This window comes from Podarcis vaucheri (assembly GCF_965113315.1).
Source record: "Podarcis vaucheri genome assembly, chromosome: 14".
In the NCBI taxonomy this organism is placed as follows: Eukaryota; Metazoa; Chordata; class Lepidosauria; order Squamata; family Lacertidae; genus Podarcis; species Podarcis vaucheri.
The window spans coordinates 22,025,437-22,046,190 of NC_138752.1; the positions used below are offsets into that span (position 1 = coordinate 22,025,437).

A 20,754-nucleotide genomic window follows, 5' to 3' on the forward strand; every position below is an offset into this window, starting at 1 on the left:
CGCCAACAACAATCCTTACACTGGCCCTGGATGGCAGGCCAGTTTTAGCATTCCCCAAAATTCAGACAGACGGCCAAAGCTGAGAGCAAAAGCCTTGCTGAATTGCTGCACAGGGAGTTTCAAACCAGGTTCTTGCAATGTAGGAGGCTGGACTAGAAAACCCTCAGGGGCCTCTTCTGACTCTACAATGCTATGACTCCTCCTGATACAATGATTACATAGCTTAGCCTTGGTAGGTTATAACAAGTTTGGGAAAACTGCTCTTTTACTGGAAATGAATGTACAGTAAACATAGAAAAACAGAATAAAAAAATTCCTTCCAGCAGCACCTTAGAGACCAACTAAGTTAGTTATTGGTATGAGCTTTTGTGTGCATGCACACTGCTTCACACACGAAAGCTCATAACAATAACTAACTTAATAATAATAATAATAATAAATAATAATAATAATAATTTATTATTTATACCCCAGCCACTCTGGGCGGCTTCAAAAAGAATATTAAAATACTGTGATACATCAAACATTAAAAGCTTCCCTAAACAGGGCTGCCTTCAGATGTCTTCTAGTAGACTTAGTTGGTCTCTAAGGTGCTATGGGAAGGAATTTTTTAATTTTGTTTTGACTACGGCAAACCAACACGGCTACCTACCTGTAAATAGAAAAACAGGTAACAGACATAATCAGCTCATTATCCTATGTAATATAAAGAGTATAAAAAGAGTGGGCACCAATAACCTTAAGGTCAGTCCCATTTTGCAATAAATAGGAGATTCAGCCTGGTACTAAAAGCCTCACAGTTGGCAAACAGTTTTCAAACATTCCTTCCGCCTCTCACAATCGTAAGCTCCACCTATGGCTTATCTTAAAACCCTTGGCATGGGGTTTGTTTGTTTTTTTCATTTTGGGGAAAGCAAAAAACAAGGCGTTGCAACAAAATAATAATAACAGCCATTACCATTTTAGAAGAAGTATTGTAGCTTCCATGAGCCAGAAAGTAAAGGTCCTTGTTCTTTTCAATAGCCACAAGACTGACTTCCATGACAGCCCACATCAAAGTTAGAAAGGACAAGTGGGTACGGCAACAAAATGTTGCAGTATATCCTGGTCTTATAGCAGGACTTTTCCTTTTTGGGGTGCCAGTGGTCAGCTGGACATTCCCTCTCCAAAATACTCCATTCCGTGTGCACATTTTCCATTTTACTCTAAGTGACACTCAGGAAACTCTGTCCTCATTGGGTTAGTTTTGTGGGGGGGGGGGGTTGTCCCCTTAGGGTTTTTTGTAAATATTTTTTGGACTTCTGCAAAGCTCAGGAGTACCCATTATTCCCACGGAACATCTTGCCCGGATTAATAGGGGGATGTCACTGGGCTGACAAGATCAATTGAACCACTGTTTGAAGCAGCAGAAAATCTCCACCCACTTGAAGAAAAAGGGCAGGGGGAGAAATTATTTTTTAGAAGTAAACCCACTCCAAGGTCACACACTTTCTGACTCCTTCAAAGACAGATCCGATTTTCTGGGACATTTCTACCCCACCCCCCAAGAATTACTTTTTAAAAAGCCTGGGTTGAACGCTTTGACCTAGCATTAGTTCTTCAAAAATGCAAATATACCACTTCCTGAACAGGACTGTTTTAGACTACGGTGCAGGGATGAGGAACCACATGTGTGAAGAGATTAAAAATACACAGCATAGTAGGTCTAAGGATGGGAGAGACATTGGATTCTGTTAGAATTTAAAGGCTTGCATGCTCCCTGCAGGCATCTGGTTGGCTTCTGTGAGAACAAGATGCTGAACCAGATAGGCTCTGGCCTGATCCAGAAGACCATGATTCCCAGGCCCCAGGGAAATTAGAATGGCCTTGACTAGAGCCAGGGCCTTTTCGGCCATGGCCCCAGCCTGGTGGAAAGCTCTCCCACAAGAGACCAGGGCCCTGCAGAATTTGACATATTTCCGCAGGACCTGCAAGACGGAGCTGTTCCGCCAGGGCTTTGGGCATGATGCAGTTTGATTTACCGGTACTTTCCTTTGTATAAAACAAGCCCAAAGGAGGCCCCTAACCCACTCACAGGTCCTTGTATGATCAGTGGTCCTGGCAAGTATTAACCACTCTCACTTCCAGCCTGATAATTGTCACTTGCCCAGATTTTAACTTGTCTGAATTAATTTTAAGATGTATTTTAATTAACTGGTGTCTGTTTTAATGTATATTGTGTGGTTTTTATGATGTTTAGCCACTCTGAGCCTGGCCTCAGTCGGGGAGAGCAGGGTACAAATAAAATGTATGTATGTATGTATGTATTTATTTATTTATTTATTTATTTTATTTATTATTATTCTTATTATTATTTGCACTTTCCAAAACAGTAGGAGAACCAAAACACGACCATCCTTTGAAATTCATGCTTCTCTTAATTTTGCAACGCAGCTCTTCAGCCAAGTACAAAAGTGCACCTACCGGTGTAAAGTGTGCATACAAATATTTGTAGGTGGGGAAACATACCAAAGAATTATATTACGGACCATTGCTCTGCAAAAGTGTGATTATTATTTAGTTGGAGAACTTCACACAAAAATGCTGGTGAATTTGCTTTAATAAAAACAGTCCCAAGAAAATTCACCGGCATTTTAGTGTGAACTGATGTGAATTTGCAGAGAAACGAATTTAAGATTGGGAAAATGAGAAAATCAGAGGAACTGAAATTGACATATTTGCCCATCTCCACTGCCAAATCCGAGCACACACAAAAATCCATGATGTCAGGAAGAAGCTTACAATGTATACTATTTGGCTGTCTCAAGTCAGTGGGAAACTTTTTGGTTCTTCTACTCTTCACTGGATACATACACAGAAAAAGAGAACAAAGTGAAAACCACCAGCATGCTAATGTAATACTATGTTCCATGTTATTTTTGTTTTAATGTATCTACAAAACTTAATGTGGCTCACTTACTGTTACATTTTTCTTATGTGGCTTATCCATTATTTAATCACAATCAAGGCCTTGATCCAATGCACACTTATTTACCTGGGAGTAAACCCCCTTGAGGGACGCGGATGGCGCTGTGGGTTAAACCACAGAGCCTAGGGCTTGTCGATCAGAAGGTCGGTGGTTCAAATCCCCGCGACGGGGTGAGCTCCCGTTGCTCAGTCCCTGATCCTGTCAACCTAGCAGTTCAAAAGCACATCAAAGTGCAAGAAGATAAATAGGTACCGCTCCTGCAGGAAGGTAAATGGCGTTTCCGTGCCCTGCTCTGGTTCGCCTTCGTCATGCTGGCCACATGACCCAGAAGGTGTACGCCGGCTCCCCTGGCCAATAAAGCGAGATGAGCGCTGCAACCCCAGAGTCGGCCATGACTGGACCTAATAGTCAGGGGCCCCTTTACCTTTTAAACCCCCTTGAACACAGCAGTGCCTATTCTTGAGCAAATATCCATAGTTTGATCAGGTTGCACAAGGCAAGGATTTGGGCATTAAAAAAATACTTCTGGTCAAACCTGTTGAGTAAACCCTCTCACTTCCACACCAGCAAGACAGCAGTAGCAGCAGCTTCTGAAAACAATCATTTTAAAACTACAAAAACAAGCTAATGCAAAATGCAACTGAGTGCCTGAGTGTTTTTTTGTCTTCCCTCCAAATCCCCTTTCCTTTTGTGCCTTTCCTTTTAGGATGTCAACATGACAGCACTGTCTTACGACTGAACTTTGAGAACCACTTTGGGGTCTTCCCCCACCCGCAACTGAAGATTGGGATAAAAGTACTTGCCACGAAACAGACAAAGAAACAGCCACTGGCAAAATCCAGCACATGAAATTGAGGCATGCAAATAAAATTGGGAAGCTGTTGACAGTCTAAGCCATGGGTAGGAAAACTAACACCCGGGGGCCGGATCCTGCCCAATCGCCTTCTAAATCCGGCCCGTGGATGGTCCGGGAATCAGATTGTTTTTACATGAGTAGAATGTGTCCCTTTATTTAAAATGCATCTCTGGGTTATTTGTGGGGCCTGCCTGGTGTTTTTACATAAGTAGAATGTGTGCTTTTATTTAAAATGCATCTCTGGGTTATTTGTGGGGAATAGGGATTCGTTTATTTATTTATTTTTTTCAAAATATAGTCCGGCCCCCCATAAGGTCTGAGGGGCAGTGGACCGGCCCCCTGCTGAAAAAGTTTGCTGACCCCTGATCTAAGTTGATAGACACAAAGCATACCTTGTACATGAAGCACTTATCAACACCCCCACCGCAAAGATACCTTACCTTTACTCCCAAGGCAATTCTGGGAAGCTTGGCAATCCCCATCCACCTTTATCTGTTCCTTTAACAGTAGCTTAAGAAAAGCCTTCCGGATCAGACCAATAGCCCATCTTAGAAGTCCAACATCCTATTCTCACAGCGGCCCCAATACATCTCTCTCCTCTTCTGCACTGCCCAGTTCACCATCACACTGCCATCATGGCTAGTAGCCTTGATAGCCTTCTCCCTGCGTGAACTTGTCCAGGGAGACCGACGTGAACAAACACAAATGAAGCCTTTCCCTGGAATAAATCTAAGCGATTTGGGGTAGGGTGGGGAATTTTCTCTCTTCTTATCTGTGTGAATCCAAAGCCACCGCGGGTGCAGATTGCTTGCGGGGGTGGGGCGCGGGCGGGAGGAGAAGGAGAGCATCCTAACTTTCCAAGAAGTTGCACACAGCTCGCCCGTCTAGCCAACTTGGATGGAAAAGTGGAAAAAGAAAGAAAGCGGAGAGAGAGGGGGCGGAGACAACGAAGTTACAGAAACCGAGGTGGAAGAACGGCCAAAGGAAACCCGATCCTTGCCGGAGCAAAATATTATTTTACGAGAAAGCAACAGCAGCCAGCAACACGCGCGCGCACCGACTTTGCTGCGGGTCTGTGCGCAATCTGTCCCCCTATTCCAGCAACTCTTCCCGCGTCCTCCTCCCTCCTTTAAGCGAAAAAAACATCCCGCCCATGCAAAAAAACATAATCCTATCCTGGAACCCCTTGCAAGCAAGCAAACAAGCAAATAAATAAATAAATAAATAAATAAGCAGCGTCCCTCCGTAATAAAGCTGTAACGCCAGGCACGCTTTGCTGGGAGCAAAGAGAGTTGCCATGAACTTTGCAGCGCGTTCTTAATGACTCTTCCATCGCCCCTCTTTTGGTAGTTCTGGGTTTTCTGCACGGTGCAGCTCTGCTTGAATGAGAGGGGGGCGACGAGGTAGGATGGAGCAACCTAAAAATTAAAAAGGGTGGGTGGGTGGAGAGAGAGGACTTGAGGCGCTGAGCGTCCGTACCTGCTATCCTGGGGAAAGCAGCCCCCTGCCCTTCTCCTCGCACGCGTAAAAGCGCATCTGCTTCTAACCGGCGAGGGTAGAGGGTTCCTCCTTCTCCAGGCTCCGGACTTAGCGGCGGTCGCAACTTCCTCGATCGGCGCTGGGCGTGGGCAGGGCAGGGAGGCGGCGAGGCGGGTCTTTGCTCTCTCCGAGGCTCCTGCGGCGGCGCGCCGGGCAGCGGGGAGGAGCGGGGAGCGCGCTCTAGAGGAAGCGAAAGCGCAGCCCGGTCTTGCAGGGCGAGACTGCAGCAGCAGCTGCCTGCGGGGTTGCAGCGGCTAGTTCCGAATCTGCTCACAGTCCTCGCTGTATTTGTGCCCCAAAGGCCCTTTTAAGTGGCGGGTACTTTTCTGCAAATGGGCGGGAAGGGGCGCTTTCCAAGCACTCTGATATCTCCCCGCTTCCCTCAGCTACACAGGTGCAAACGAAACGTTTTCAAATGTTTTGCGAAGTGCAATATTACAAATGTGACACTAGATGGCGACAGTGAGCCATGCCAAATTCAATGTATTTTTCAAAACGTGTGTTTTTGTTTTTTAAAAGCATTTTCGCCGCTTTTCTTTTTTATATGTGTGTAGATCCCTTCCAGACTGTTGCCGGTTTTGGATGCCGTTCAAATAAATGCCGGTTGTGCGCTGAAAGGTGTTTGGGGTCCTTGCGCTACAAAGCCACCCCCTGCCTGTTGCGATAAGGAAAGTGGGGAGGAATTTGTTTTTAAATTTCATAAGATTGATACAATGCTAGATTGTTTTGTTTGCAAACAGACCTCAAGGCAGACGTGCTGGAAAATGGGGGATAACATTTGCATTTGTCTAACTTCCCCGCAAAGAAAATTGGGACAAATGGTCAATAAGTATCTGGCAGTGCTTCACCTCCCTACAACCCTGTGAATAATCTCATGAGTTTGAGCCCCACGTTGGGGAAAAGATTCTTGTATTGCAGGGGGTTGGACTAGATGACCCCTCGTGGTCCCTTCCCACTCTACTCCAAATGGGACCTACAAAGTAGAGAAGCTTTGCCTTTTATCTCCATCTTAGATCTAATTCCTAAAGCTTCCAACATCATTTGGGATCGGAGCCCCTTTTTTGTTATGCAAGCAAACAAATTTGTCATATTTGGAACCAGTTAGTTTAAACCTTAAGTTGTTTCTTTAAACTTTCCTCAGTAATTGGGCACCCCTTGGGAGGATGTCCCCACACCCTGACTATTTGTGCTCTTGCCCATTGTTTTGTATTGCCTATTCTTGGCGCTGTAGCTGACCCCTGGGTGGTCTAAAATACATGCCAGCCATGCTTTCCATAGTATCTCATCCTGAACCCCAATATAACAGGTTTCCCAGTTTTTAATTCCTGCTCCCAAGGTATCTCAGTGAATTTCAGACCAGCTTTAAGAGCTGCTTCAATTGAAATGCCTCAAAATCAGGTTTTACACAAGGCATTCCCAATCCATACTTTTTGCATTTTCCATGAAGTGTCCTAAACCACTGTTTTGTTTTCCCTTTGGTTGCAAACAAGTTTTAAGTTTATGTCCTTATGAGGTGCAGATCAGTTTGAAAAGATCAAATTGTTCAGGCATCCTTACCCGGCACCAGAATCTAAATTTTGCTCAACTGTTTCAACATTATGGAAATCATCTCTCATACAGATAACTCTGAGCCATATCACAAAATTATAAGATTTTAATTATAGAGCTAATATTACAAGAAAGAGAACCCCCTTTTTTTAAAAAAGGCATTTCCATGTACAAATGGTAATTAAAAATACATTAGATTAATTGCATTCTAATTTATAAATATATATATTTATATATTTAAACATTTAAAGTAATATTTCATACAAAAAAAAGCACTAACATGCAATGGAAGAATATAAAGGCTCTACTGGATTGTACTTTACAATTAGTGCCTAATGATGCTTTTAATAATCCAATGTAGAAAAATTCAGTGTATACAATTTCTTTTTGAAACCCTGTTACAGTAAGTAGTTACAAGACAAAAAACTTGATCTGGAATGAATATATATTATATATTCTCAGCCACTAGAAAATAGAATCTCAAATGGCATGATGATTGTAGTGATTTAAACTCAGAAGAAGCAGACAGGTCAACTAATAATTGCTGAAGTAAGGGACTGACTGTTCCATTTCTCATTTTCCAAATTTCCAGTTCAGTTCTCCACTTTTCTGCAGTAATTTGTGGTGGGTTGTTTTCGCCTTAATCCTCATTAAAATTCATCAGCATCGGCATTTTTATGCAGCTTTCTCCAAAATAAAATACATTTTGCAGCTTTGACTAACGCACACATTTTTGCAAGCAATCCCCCTTAACATAATACATTTTCATACTCTATTTTCACAAACAGATGCATTTTTGTAAACATTCCTTTGCTTGAGAACTGCATCCCAAAACTTGGAGAACTGGCAAATTTCATAGGAGGCCTGTTTCGGCTCTTGTATGGTTCCAGAAAGTGCAAATTAGGACCTTCACCTTTAAACGAAAAACTGAATCAAAATTCTCCCCCTGTAGCCTTGTTTTACTGTTTGCCTCTCTTTTCCTTTCACAACCAGCTGATTCTCAGGGTCTTGGGATGCCCCTTGCAAAGCACCCCACAACCCCTGACAACCAGCCAAGCACTCTGCGATTACCAAATACCAGAGCCAAATCTTTATCTAGCCCACACCTGATGTCATGTACCGCCTCTGATGCAGTGCAAGTAGGCGTGGCTTGGCCAAAAGGATCTCATGAGTCAAAGGATGAGGTCTGCAAGCCAAAGTTTCCACACCAGTTTTACTTGATCCAGTCAGTAATGGTTGGTGCTCATTGGGGCTGGTAGGGCAGAAGACAAGGAGCCCAACAGTAGGGGGAGCTAGAGCCAAGCGAGTCTAATTTTGTCAACATCCTCACCCTTGCCAAGTTCCACAAGGGGGCAACACCGAGACCGAGGAGGAGGAAGTTGATAGCCAGTTTACATCTCTCTCCCTTGGGCTGCTTGTCAGTAAGACAAGCAGGTAGAGTCTGTTTGCAGTTTTGTGGGGGGGGGGATGCTCCATTCCGCCTAGAAGATCAGCCATGCCTGGATCCAGTGGTATATTCTCTTGTGCAACCCCTTGCAAAAATTGGAGAGAACTATACAAGGGCAGCAGCCTCAGTTTGCTTGTTATCCCAACATTGAGGAGCTGCAAAATTCAGAATCTGCACTCATTTGCTCCACACAAACACACACACAATACAGTGCACAGGGTTAGCAGAGGGGAAGGAGAGGGTTTTTTAAAAAATAAAAAATGACCCGACTACAGAAGCTCTGTAAAAAATGCAAATAAGGCCTCTAATTTTATGCACACTTTAGGCACGTGGTCCATCAAAATGAGCGGGTCAGAAATTATGGATTTGTCACGTAGGCCGAAACTTCAGCTGAAGCCTGGCTATTTTATCCTCAAACTCTTCTCAAACCGCCTGAGGAAGGACCCACCAAAAACCAGCCCCATCTCCTGAGGAGGAAATTCTGAGCTGACTTTTCCCACAAGTGACGAGGGAAATATACAGTGTGGGGTCCAAGGCCGCCGGTTCCTGGGGCAGAGGCACTGTGGGGGCAGCCCAATCTTTTTATTCCTTCCCCTCAACACCTTGTTCTGAAAATTTTCTTGCTCCACTGTTTTATATGCAGCATTAAACACCAGGGACCTGTGACTCTGTAGGTGCTGCGCTAGGGAACAGGGTGCATAGGTAATTTGCAGATTGCGTGAGGGTTTGGTTCTGGAGGTCCCCACATAATTGCATAATGTCAGGAACCCCCCTGACCTGCTCCCTGTGGAACCATCCCTGTTCGGAGCATCCCAGAGCTCTCACACACAACCTTCCCAGAGGCTGGGAAGCAAGGCAGAGTGGCTTATAAAGCACTTTTCGGGGCTATCCATTTGTTTATTTTCCCGCCAGCTGCATAAAGTTGCAATCGCGTAAGCGAAATCACTGTAAGCTGCGAGTTCCTTGGGCATATAAGTGTGTCCTGTGTGCCCTATATCCATTTTCTTACAACAACAACAACAATAATCAGAAGAGAGGGTCCTATGAGGAGCCATGCTGGTGAATCAACTAACACGCACATCCCATGCACACAACCACAGCCGCCCCCGAGCACATGTCAAAGATGCAGAATTTGGACAAAGTGCTGTGTGTGATTTGAAGGGATTGCTTCTGACTGCAAGGCCTTTTATTGCGTCTCTAGTTGCTACTGAAGCGCATGTGGTGCCAGTAGGGCAGGGCTCGCTCACGCGTATCAACATTCATTATTTTGTGACTCTTCAGCAGGCAGTTTTTAAGAGCCTCCGTTTTGGCCTGAAACAAATGTCTAAACAAAGTGGTTGGAATTTTAAAGAACCTGAACATGTTATATAGATGGTTTGCTTTTAAAGAGTTTAGCTACTTTCCTCCCCCCCCCCGGCGAGATTTAAGCAACCCTCCCCCCCCCACTATACATTAACATTCAGAGTGTCAGAGTTTTAGGTCTCGTGGCATTCCTCACTCAGTGAGTCTTCTGCGACAGTTTAATGGTGACTGTTTTCACCTCTGTGTATTCAGTCAGAGCGTATTCACCTCTGCAAGAAGAGAGAGATACCATGCTGTAAATTTAAAGCATTAGGATAGCTCTTCAACAGTTATTTAAATAAACATTCACATTATTAGTATTAGAAAATGTTTAGAAAATAGTGAAATATAGCGTATCTACTTTTATTTTTATGTTTTTAGGCTTGAAATGTTATTAATAACTTTTTTCTGTTAGGAGATTGCAAAGTGGGTGAAAAGAGAAACAAACCAGAAGAGGAAGTTGGGGGAAGCCCTGGAGGGGAGGGAGGGAGGGAGGAATATATAATAAATATTAAGAAACTGAGATGTATGTAATGAATGAAAAAGAAATATAGATATATTTAAAGGATAGCTTTTCAACAGTTAAGGCTTCCCCCAAGCTGGCTTCAGAAATGAATAAATGAAAAGGCCCCTTTAAAAAAAAATGAAACTATACTTACAATTCTCTCCCGTTTCCTGACATTTTAAAGCCGCCAAAGGGAGCTTGTGCAAAAAGGGAATTGTAGCAGTTGATCCTATTGGAGGGGAAGAAAGCCAGCCCCGTTAAGAAGCAAAGATCTTAGCAACATACATTACATTTCAGATTCCCCAAGCACCTTGATACATCAGCTCAGTGAGTGCAGACCCCTGTGAGGCAGGGGTGGTAAACCAAGCCTGCAAGACATTTCTTAGAATTAAAAGAGTTGGAAGGATCATTGAGGATCATTTAGTCCAGTCCCCTGCAATGCAGGAATATGCAGCTGTCCCATACGGAGGTCGAACCTGCAACCTTGACGTTATCAGCACCACGCTCTAACCAACTGAGCTATGAGTCACCCACAACCCTCTTTGCCCATAGCAACATAGAGGTCACTGCCTATAACTGAGAGGAAGAGGGGCAAGGTAGCATAAAGTCAGCGCAGTGATTTGCCCACCTTGAATATTGAGCAATTTTTGTTTAAAAAAAATCTCACCAGACTGTCCCAGACTGCAGTGCCGATGCCAGTGTTAGGGCTCTATCCAAATTCTTTGTAAACACAGCAGCTGTAAGCCCATATTCTGTGCTGTTGGCTCTTTCTATCACTTCTTCTATGTTTTTGAACTTCATTATGGGCTGCACCGGTCCGAAAATCTGCAAACACATTATAGAATCAGGGCCGTCAACTGATGAATGAGTTTAGTTGAATCGATCACCTGCCTTTGAAATAAAAGTTGCTGATTACTTTGACATTAGTGCCTTTTGGGATACGGAGCATGTGAAATGCCACAATTTTACAACAGCCGTAACTCTTTGACAGGTCGCCACATCCCTATTCCTTCTTACGGTGGCTCGTTCGTTTGATATTACGGAACTCAAAATGAGAAGTGATACAAATAAGGCGAGACACAAGCCAAAGTAACAGCAGAAGTCGCAAATGTGGCAGTGGGAGAAATGGGACAACAGGAAGGCCCCTTCTTTGGCTCAGTCTAAAAACATCCGCAATTTGGTTCCTCCCCTCCAAAAACCATTTCCTTTTTCATATTTTTATGTAACGGTCTTAATATTAATACACGAATGTGCTTAATGCAGTGTACTACAGTAATACACAGTTACATTTAATACTTTACCCATTCTAATCAATCATATTGATTCTAATCATTTGTCAATCCTTTAGATCTCATACAAATCCTAAGAGGATAAAGTAAAATAAGCTGGAAAATGAACCTTCTATTTCATAGAATCATAGAGTTGGAAGAGACCCTGAGAGCCATCTGGTCCAAACCTCTGCAATGCAGGAATCTCAGCTAAAGCATCCATGACAGATGGCCACTCAATGTCTGCTTAAAAACCTCCAAGGAAGGAAAGTCCACAACCTCCCAGGGGAGACTGTTCCACTGTTGAACAGGTCTTACTGTCAGAAAGTTTTTGCATCTGTGCTACTTAACAGGCAAGTCAACTCTATTGGACGGAGTCCTCTACAGCCCCCCCCCCCCCATCTTGAGAGGGCATTAGGCATGTGAAGCAGTATCCTGCCACTTTAATCAGTCATGGCTTCTCCCAAAGAATCCCGGGGCCTACAATTCACACAACAATTCAACAGTCCACCCGTCTTTCAAGGGAACTCTTGAAATTGTAGCTGCCATGATAAACACCGTCTCCCAACAATTCTCAGCAAACTGCACTTCCCTTCAGTCCAGAATCCCTTCCAGAATCTTCTGCTATAATAATTTATATGGAACACCTTGGCCCAAGTTTAACTTAACAAGGGCAGTATTTAACAGGCTTTGTTATGCTAAGATTAGGTCAAAGTGCTCCACAGAAAATATTACCTGAAGATTCTTGGCTAGAATAATTGACCTGAAGGAGTCTGGCTGACCACTTTAGCAAAAAGAAAAAAGAAAAAAATGTTTTACATGTGCAGAAATTCCACCCTAGAAATATAAAATCACAGGCTCAGAGGGGAACCCAAAGGTGACATCTAGACGAACACCCCAAATTTATAACATGACAGTCCAGTCTTAAAATAAAAATGTCTGTACCTCCTCCTTAGCAATGCGCATGTTGTCTGTGACCTCTGAAAATACGGTTGGCTTTATGAACAGGCCTCGGTCTCCCATGGCTAAACCACCACACTCCAGCTTGGCTCCTTCTTTCTTGCCACTTTCTATCAGCTCCAAGATTTTGTCAAACTGTTTTTGGTCAATCTGTCAGAAAGGGGGTGGGGGAGGAAAGCAGCACAGTTGTTGTGGGCAGAGATCAACGCATTTGTCGTTTTTGTTGTTCTCTCAGTTTCTATTTTTTTCTAATCTTAAATTCACTTCACAGTTCTGCACCAATTTGCAATTATTAACAAAATCCTTATGAAAACTCATCAGTATTTCAGTGCAGTTTTTCCCAGATCAACACACTTTTGTATGCTTCGAAAGAGGATTAGACAAATTGACAGCTACTAGCCATGATGGCTATGTTTTCCTTCCACAGTTGGAGGCACCAATGCTTTCGAATACCAGTTCCTGGAAACCATGGGCAACTTTAAATATTCAACAACAGAAGAATACAACACAACAGTTGGGTTCACAAAAATGTGCTGTGCAACACAGACTATGGCACGACAACATCACCAGAAACCTGCTCTTGCACATCAGCCTTCCACTGGTGCAAAACATCCCACCTGTGGAACAAGTATACCACCACTGAGCCTTGGGCTTGCTGATCAAAAGGCGGCAGTTCAAATCCCCGCGACAGAGTGAGTTTGTGTTGCTCAGTCCCAGCTCCTGCCAACCTAGCAGTTTGAAAGCACATCAAAGTGCAAGTAGATTAATAGGTACCACTCTGGTGGGAATGTAAATGGTGTTTTTGTGCACTGCTCTGGTGTCAGTGTTCCATTGCACCAGAAGCGCATGCTGGGCACATGACCCGGGAAAACTGTCTGGAGCTGACAATCGCCGGCTCCCACAGCCTGTGAAGCGAGATGAGCACTGTAACCTCAGAGTTGTTCGCAACTGGACTTAACTGTCAGGGGTCCCTTTACCTTTACCTTTCACTTAGTGCTACTTTGGATACAACCCATAAAAGCCAGGGCCAGTCCACTTCAATTGGGGAGTTGCCATTTCTGGACTAAACTTGGAGGACAAACCTGAAATCTGTCAGAGGGCAGCAATGGACACCAGCTCTAACCACACTGGGAAATATCTTTGTGAAATTATAATTAAGCATAACCTTTTGTTATGCAATGGGCACGGTCAAGGGGATCAAGAGGGTTATTTTACTTTTATCTCCCCCAGAGGATTTACTAGCACCATAGATTATATCCTAACATCTAATAATGTGCCATCTAATTAACCGAGATACCTTCAGGATAATTCCCAGAGCTGAAAGTGACCACTTTCCAACTGAGTTATCTCTGACATCATCCGTTTCCCAAATTATTGAATAAAATGGATTATCTGTTACCTGGAGTTGCCATTTGCTGTTCCACCTCAGGAAAGGAAGCAGCAAAAGATGGGCATTTCTTTAAATTAAAAAAATAGTTTACCTGGGGTCCTTGTTCAGTTTTGGCATCAAATGGGTCCCCCACGAGCCGCTTCTTTGCATACTCCACGCTGCGCTTGACAAATTCTGGGTACACCTGCTCTTCCACAAAGACTCGAGAGGCAGCTGTGCAGCACTGTCCTTGGTTGAAAAAGACACCCTGGTGGGCACAGTCCACCGCCAAGTCCACTGGAAAGCCAGAAGAGAATGCAAAGAGAGAAAAAGCAGGCTGTTACAAGCAAGCCAGACCATTTCCCTGGTCTCTGCATCACCTACAGCCAACATGGTGACCTCTGTTGGACACCCAGTGGTCCAGGGTTGCAGTGGGTCAAAGACCTGTTACTGTTTCTGCAGTAAGGTCCCTGTCTCCAGTGGCCTAGAGCCATCCTAGCAGCACAGTGCTGAGCTTTTGAGCCATTGAGAAGAAGTCTTCTCACCCTTTGCTGATTACAGTCAGAGTGAAAGGAAACAAGCTACTGAGGATAGGCTCCTAGGGTCACTCTGGAGAAGGCACACAGGAAGAACACCAGGGAGTTGTTGTTCTGTGTGCTCCCAAGCAAAGCATTTCGGAACACATAAGGTGCTTCAGTTTCAGGAGAACGGTGTGCAAGTTCTGTTTCACACAATGGAACTTCAAGGAAAAGTCTACTTGAGTCATGCCAAAATAAGATACCAGAACAGTCCAAATCATTCGCCAATGTACGTGCACAGAAAATAGTAGATTTAGCTGAAGGGCAACACACAGAGACCTGCATTGATTGTTGCAATGCATCCCTAATTTTTATTAGATAGTTATAAGATTATTGAATTATCTTAGGAGGTTGTATAACCCTTGAAAGGTGTGGCTATGACTATCGTGAAGGAACCCTGCACTTCTGAATTTGCCACTACACTACTGTTTATACCAGTGGCATAGCATGGAGAGGCCATAGTGGCAGTCGCCCGGGGCACAAAATTGTTAGGGGGCGCAACATTTCAAAACCCAGTGCTGCTTCAACACAGCTGTATGCTTCCATCGCTGGGCTCCACTGAAAACGGCTTCTCCATGCAAACCAAGAAGTGACCTCTCCAGACAACAGAATAACTCTTATCTCTGTGGCTGCGATCTCCTGCAGTTGAATGTGCATGCGTACTCCATCTGTTTCCCTCCCTCTTACCACCCCCTCTGCATGGCCCTGGGCACTGGTAACCCATGCTATGCCATTGGCTTACAATGTCTCATTATTTGGTCTCCCCTACCCCCCCCCACTTCCAAGGTCTTCTCCAAAGACAGTACATACTTTCTGCTTGACCCTTTCAATATTAGCACTATTGGCAGCAGCCACACTCACAGTCAGCATCTGCACAGACAATACAGGGATTTTTCCCACCGAGCTCCAACGTCACCCTCTTGAGGTTACTTTTCGAAGCCGCTTCTTTGATCAGCTTTCCAACCTGCAGCGGGAAGAAAGCAGCCATGAAATACAGGCAAATCACCCTTTTCTCACATGTGGAAATGGAGCAGCAGGAGTTCAAAATAACCAGGCCTTTGGCTGATTGACATCTGATGCCCTCTTAAAATATGTTGTGGAAGGGAGGGATATTGGGTTGTTTTTATTATGTATGCTATTGTGTTTTTTATATTGTGATTTTCTGTTGTGAACCTCCTGAGATCTATGGTATACAATTATTATTATTATTATTATTATTATTATTATTATTATTATTATTTACAGAAACTATGTTCTCCTTTGGAAATACCCTTTCAAAGCCATCTTACCCATGGCTACTGGAAGGAAGCACCATGAAATTCCATGGGACTTCCTTCCAAAGAAGTAAGCTTAAGAATATTTTCTAGGATGCAAACCCTGTAGAGATATCTTTCAAGCAGACCTGCAAAGGAACAGGACTCAAGTTACTCAGTTGTGGGTAAAAGTAGCACAAGATCCAGAGATTTTTCTTGGCTGCGTTCATTGTCTGGTGAAGGTTCAGAAACGTGAGTCCATCTCACAACGAGAAACCTTGCCAGCACTCCACACTAGCTCTGTGCCCCAATCTGTTCTTCTCTGCACACCTCTTTACAACGTTGCGCTTTCGTAGAACATCCGCCTTGCATGCAAAATGTCCCACATTCAATTCTCCAGCACCTCCAGTTAAAGCTGGGACAGAACCCTGCCTGAAATCCTGGAAAGCCACTGCGTGTCAGTGTGGAAGGTACTAAAGCTAGACGGACCGACGAATCTGACTCCATTTAAAAGATAGCACAAGTTGCTTAGAGCATGGTGCTGATAACATTACGGTCGCAGGTTCGATCCCCATTTAGGACAACTGGGCTAGATCAGGGCTGCCATACATCCGGAATTTCCCAGACATAGTTGGGATTTGTCCACCAAAAATGGTGTCCTGGTGGAATTTTTGAAAATTGCTTAAAATGGCAGCCCATGTCAGAAGTGATGATTTTTGTGTGTGCAAATTTCCTTTAAAAATAGCTTAAAAACAGGGCGGTGGGTTTTTTTGTTTTTGCAATAAATAGCTCAACAACTTTGGCCAAAACAAAAATAAAAGGCTGAACAACTTTGGCAAAAAACAACAACCACCAAACAAAAAACAAACATATATTTTTGTCTGGATTTTCACTTTTTGAAATATGGCAACCTTAGACTAGATGATCCTCAGGGTCCCTTCCAACTCTGCAGTTCTATGATTCTAAGACAGCTTCCTATGCTCCCCTACGGAATAGTCCACAAACCACTGCAGGAACCAGGAAGAGCCATGCCAAACTCAACCAGTAGGTGGTGTGACATGCCAAGGTCTTCAGTTGTCCGGCTCTTAGACATCTGAGACAGACCTTCGGTGCCGACAGCAATTTACCATAATTATACAAGGTCATATCAAGCATGCAGAGAATGCCACCGCAGATGCCGCTGGCAGTGCGCCAGGGAGGGTATTAAGCTCTGAACCACAAACATTGAATGCACGGGGCAGATCAGGGTTTCTGTTAAAGTGGCATCTGACGAAATCACAAATTACTCTGTTTAGACTGAATATAACCAAGGTGCAGTTTGCAAATATATGTCAACTTGGGGGCTGAATGAACAAACCACGCAAGAGCAAAACACAGTGGGGTGAGGGCATGCTAGAGAACTGCGGAAGGTATGGAGAAATGGAAGGGATGCGGGTGGCGCTGTGGGTTAAACCACAGAGCCTAGGACTTGCCAATCAGAAGGTCGGCGGTTCGAACCCCTGTGATGGGGTGAGCTCCCGTTGCTCTGTTCCTGCTCCTGCCAACCTAGCAGTTCGAAAGCACTTCAATGTGCAAGTTCACGCTTTATTGGCCAAGGGAGCAGGCGTACAGCTTCCGGGTCATGTGGCCAGCATGACTAAGCCGCTTCTGGCAAACCAGAGCAGTGCATAGAAACGCCATTTACCTTCCTGCTGGAGTGGTACCTATTTATCTTTTTGCGGGGTTAGAACCGCCAACCTTCTAATCGGCAAGTCCTAGGCTCTGTGGTTTAACCCACGTCCCTATTTAAGGAGATACTCTCTGGCAAATGGAGGACAGAGTATGCAGAACTCAACATTTTTCTTGAGACTGCCTTGTTGAGATTACGAAGTTGCTACATCAAGAACTATTCATATACAGCAATGTAAAAAGGTAAAGGTACCCCTGCCCGTACGGGCCAGTCTTGCCAGACTCTAGGGTTGTGCGCCCATCTCACTCAAGAGGCCGGGGGCCAGCGCTGTCCGAAGACACTTCCGGGTCACGTGGCCAGCGTGACATCGCTGCTCTGGCGAACCAGAGCCGCACACGGAAACGCCGTTTACCTTCCCGCTTGTAAGCGGTCCCTATTTATCTACTTGCACCCGGGGGTGCTTTCGAACTGCTAGGTTGGCAGGCGCTGGGACCGAACGACGGGAGCGCACCCCACCGCAGGGATTCGAACCGCCGACCTTTCGATCGGCAAGCCTATTCGCAAGCCACACCACCCAACAAAAATTATAGCTGCTCTCACACTATACTTTTAAAGCATATCCTTTCTCTCAAAGAATTCTAGGCACTGTAGCTTGTTAAGGGTTACTGAAAACTAACTCTGAAGGGTAAAACTACAGTGCCCAGAATTATTTGAGGGAAATAACATGCTTTGAACGTACTTTAAAGTTATAGTGTGTACCTGGCTTCAGAAAATACTTCCAAAACATACTGGTGAGAGCATCCTATGTAGGTTTAATTTCTATGCTTCCCAGAGTTCACTAACTGGGGGTTGTAGAGTGGCAAGAAGAGAAGCAAACACAAATATTTAAAATCACCTACCTCTGTTGACCCAGTAAAAGCTACTTTGTCAATGTTAGGATGCGTAGAAATAGCAGCTCCAGCTGTGGGACCATATCCCGGCACAATGTTAACCACACCTGGAGGAAATCCTGCCTGGGGGGGGGGGGGAGATGTTTTATTCCAGAGTCAGAATAAGAAAAATTAGGGCATGGCTTCCATTCATTGCAAGGGAGTGGGGCGGCATGCAAAGAAGTATTTGTGCCCTTTGTTAGGGTGAGTGGGTGCCACTGGGGTGTACGAAGAGCACACCCACTCCTTGCCAGTCATCAAACCTCCATTACTTTGGAATTACAGGGCAGGGTCTCAAAAGTCCCCCCCCCCCCCGTTGAGTGTGTAAAGCTCACCTGGCTGGCTTCTACATTACTCACCTCCTTGACTAAAGAGCCAATGTATAGTGAAGTAAGCGGGGTTTGCTCAGCAGGTTTAACAACTAAGGTGTTTCCACAACACAGAGCAGGTGCCATCTTCCAAATCAACATGAGCAAGGGGAAGTTCCACTGAAACAGAAGATCATGACATTCACCTTATGAGGATGTCATTGCTACCATTTCTATACTTTGACTCTTGTTCTAGAAATTCAGAAGGCGGCTTCACAATTGTATCATTACAGCCTCTTCCTCCAAAAAAAACCCCACACTCCTAAGTAGCATTGGCAATTTCTGCACACTGCGCACTGCACACTGAAGCTGAGTTTTTACCACATGTACATATTGTTATATACTTTGTCAAGTACTTATGGGCCCCCCTTTTTATATTAAAACTGTGATTCTTCTCTAGACAGAACGTGTAGTTGCCTCTTCTGTTGACGTTGTAATACTTTATCCTGTCCCCAGGTGTCACTGTAGTGCTACTTGTCTCCGCATATACACAGACAAACAGAAATATACCAGCAACGCTTGCAGATCATAGCCAAGTACCAATACGTCCATTAAAGAAAATAAGACCACAGAGCAGCTGCTCTTAAAATCCTAATCGAGGGCAAGTGAGGCAGATCTTCCCAGCTCTGTAAGACCAGAGGGATTCTACACAGGAAGGGAACTATAGGTGGAAAGATAGATCAACTATGTGAAAGGACCACATGGAAATGTGATGTTAAAAATAAATAAATCCACAGAGGTCTTGATTCCCTTAGCTGAACACATGATTTGCATGCATAAACAATTCAGACACAATCCCTAACACCTCTTTTTAAGAAGGGCTGGGAAACCTGTGATCATCTCAGTGTTGGACACCTCTCATCAGCCCTACTCAGCATGGCCATTGGTGATAGGAGTTGTAGTCCAGCAACACTGGGAGGACCACAGGTTTATAGCCTTGGTTCTTAGGTAGGGCTAGGAAATAACCTTGGTCTGCTTGGTTTGAGTCCATTCTTCTAGTTGGAGTACTAGTAGCTCCTATGGGTGGAAGGATCTGTCATTTTCGGTTCTCCCCATTTCTCGTTTTTCCAATCTTCAGTTCTCCACATTTTGCAGCAATTTGCAATTTATTTATATTTAAAAACACACACCATGAAAATCAATCAGCATTTGAGTGCTTCTAATGCATTTCATATGCAGTTTTGACTATCGTACATAGCTTTGCAAGTAGCTGTCCCTAATTATTGTGCATTTTTGCAAATTATTTCCACCAATAACCATCATTTATGCAGAATTCAGATAAGTGCAAACTGTGAAGGATAGCTGTGTTTCAGGCTCGCATATTGTTCCAGAAAGTGCGAATTCAATTGATTCAGCTGCAAATATGAACTGACTCAAATCTCTCCACAATCGCTAGTAGCTCCTTCTAATCCTTTCATCTGGCCAAAGGGAGGCAAAAAATAAGTTCAACCTCAGTAGAGTCTCCAGTCTACCCAGCGAAATTATGCATTTGTTTTCCTGGAGACATCAGATGTCAACCCTAGTCTAGTCTAACACTATACTGGCCACCTCCCAGCAGTGGTAAGGAAATATACCAGAGTGGTATTTTATTCCAACAGCTGTGTAAACATTCTCAGCCTAGTTACAAGCATCTTCTGCCAACGAAAATACCTGTTGTAGATTTAAGTAGAGTTAATTGCTGGTGGTGATCTTCCCCAGCAGCGTAATCAACAGAATTGGCCATGATACGCTGGATTAACCATTATGCTAAGCAAGGGACAGGGTAGCGCCCCAGCCACTCCAAAGTCTCAGCTGCGGTGCAATTAGCTGGGAGTTTTCCCTAATGCAGAAAAAGCAGCTCCTAGCACTAGACTCTTTATATCTCCTGCAGCTCAGAACACAGCAGCTTCTCCCGCTACTAAGTAAGGGCTGTAGTGTATTGTAGTATATGTAGTGTAGTGTATGTAGTGTAGGAGAGCATCTACTCTACATGCAAAAAGTCCTCCCAGCATCTCCACATAGGCCTTCTGAAACCCTAGAGCAGGCTTCCTCGACCTCAGCCCTCCACTACAATTCCCATCATCCCTGACCACTGGTCCTGCTAGCTAAGGATCATGGGAGTTGTAGACCAAAAACATCTGGAGGACCGAGGTTGAGGAAGGCTGCCCTTGAAGGTC

At 44.3% G+C, this 20,754-nt stretch overlaps 2 protein-coding genes across 2 annotated transcripts in view; both read right to left on the reverse strand.

Annotated features, from left to right (window-relative positions):
• Positions 1-5,461, reverse strand: part of LRRK1 (leucine rich repeat kinase 1) — a 101,882-nt gene extending 96,421 nt beyond the window's left edge. Inside the window, exon 1 of the mRNA XM_082198222.1 lies at positions 5,304-5,461. The gene's annotated coding sequence lies outside the window, so the exon portion shown is untranslated. The remainder of the gene's footprint in view (positions 1-5,303) is intronic.
• A 2,910-nt stretch (positions 5,462-8,371) lies between these two features.
• ALDH1A3 (aldehyde dehydrogenase 1 family member A3) overlaps positions 8,372-20,754 on the reverse strand; it is a 29,629-nt gene continuing 17,246 nt past the window's right edge. Inside the window, exons 6-13 of the mRNA XM_082198581.1 lie at positions 18,590-18,718; positions 18,201-18,314; positions 15,241-15,343; positions 13,914-14,098; positions 12,418-12,582; positions 10,872-11,029; positions 10,359-10,433; positions 8,372-9,929 (exon numbers count right to left, since the gene is read on the reverse strand). Coding sequence (XP_082054707.1) covers positions 9,857-9,929; positions 10,359-10,433; positions 10,872-11,029; positions 12,418-12,582; positions 13,914-14,098; positions 15,241-15,343; positions 18,201-18,314; positions 18,590-18,718 — 1,002 coding nt within the window. The 3' untranslated portion in view covers positions 8,372-9,856. The remainder of the gene's footprint in view (positions 9,930-10,358; positions 10,434-10,871; positions 11,030-12,417; positions 12,583-13,913; positions 14,099-15,240; positions 15,344-18,200; positions 18,315-18,589; positions 18,719-20,754) is intronic.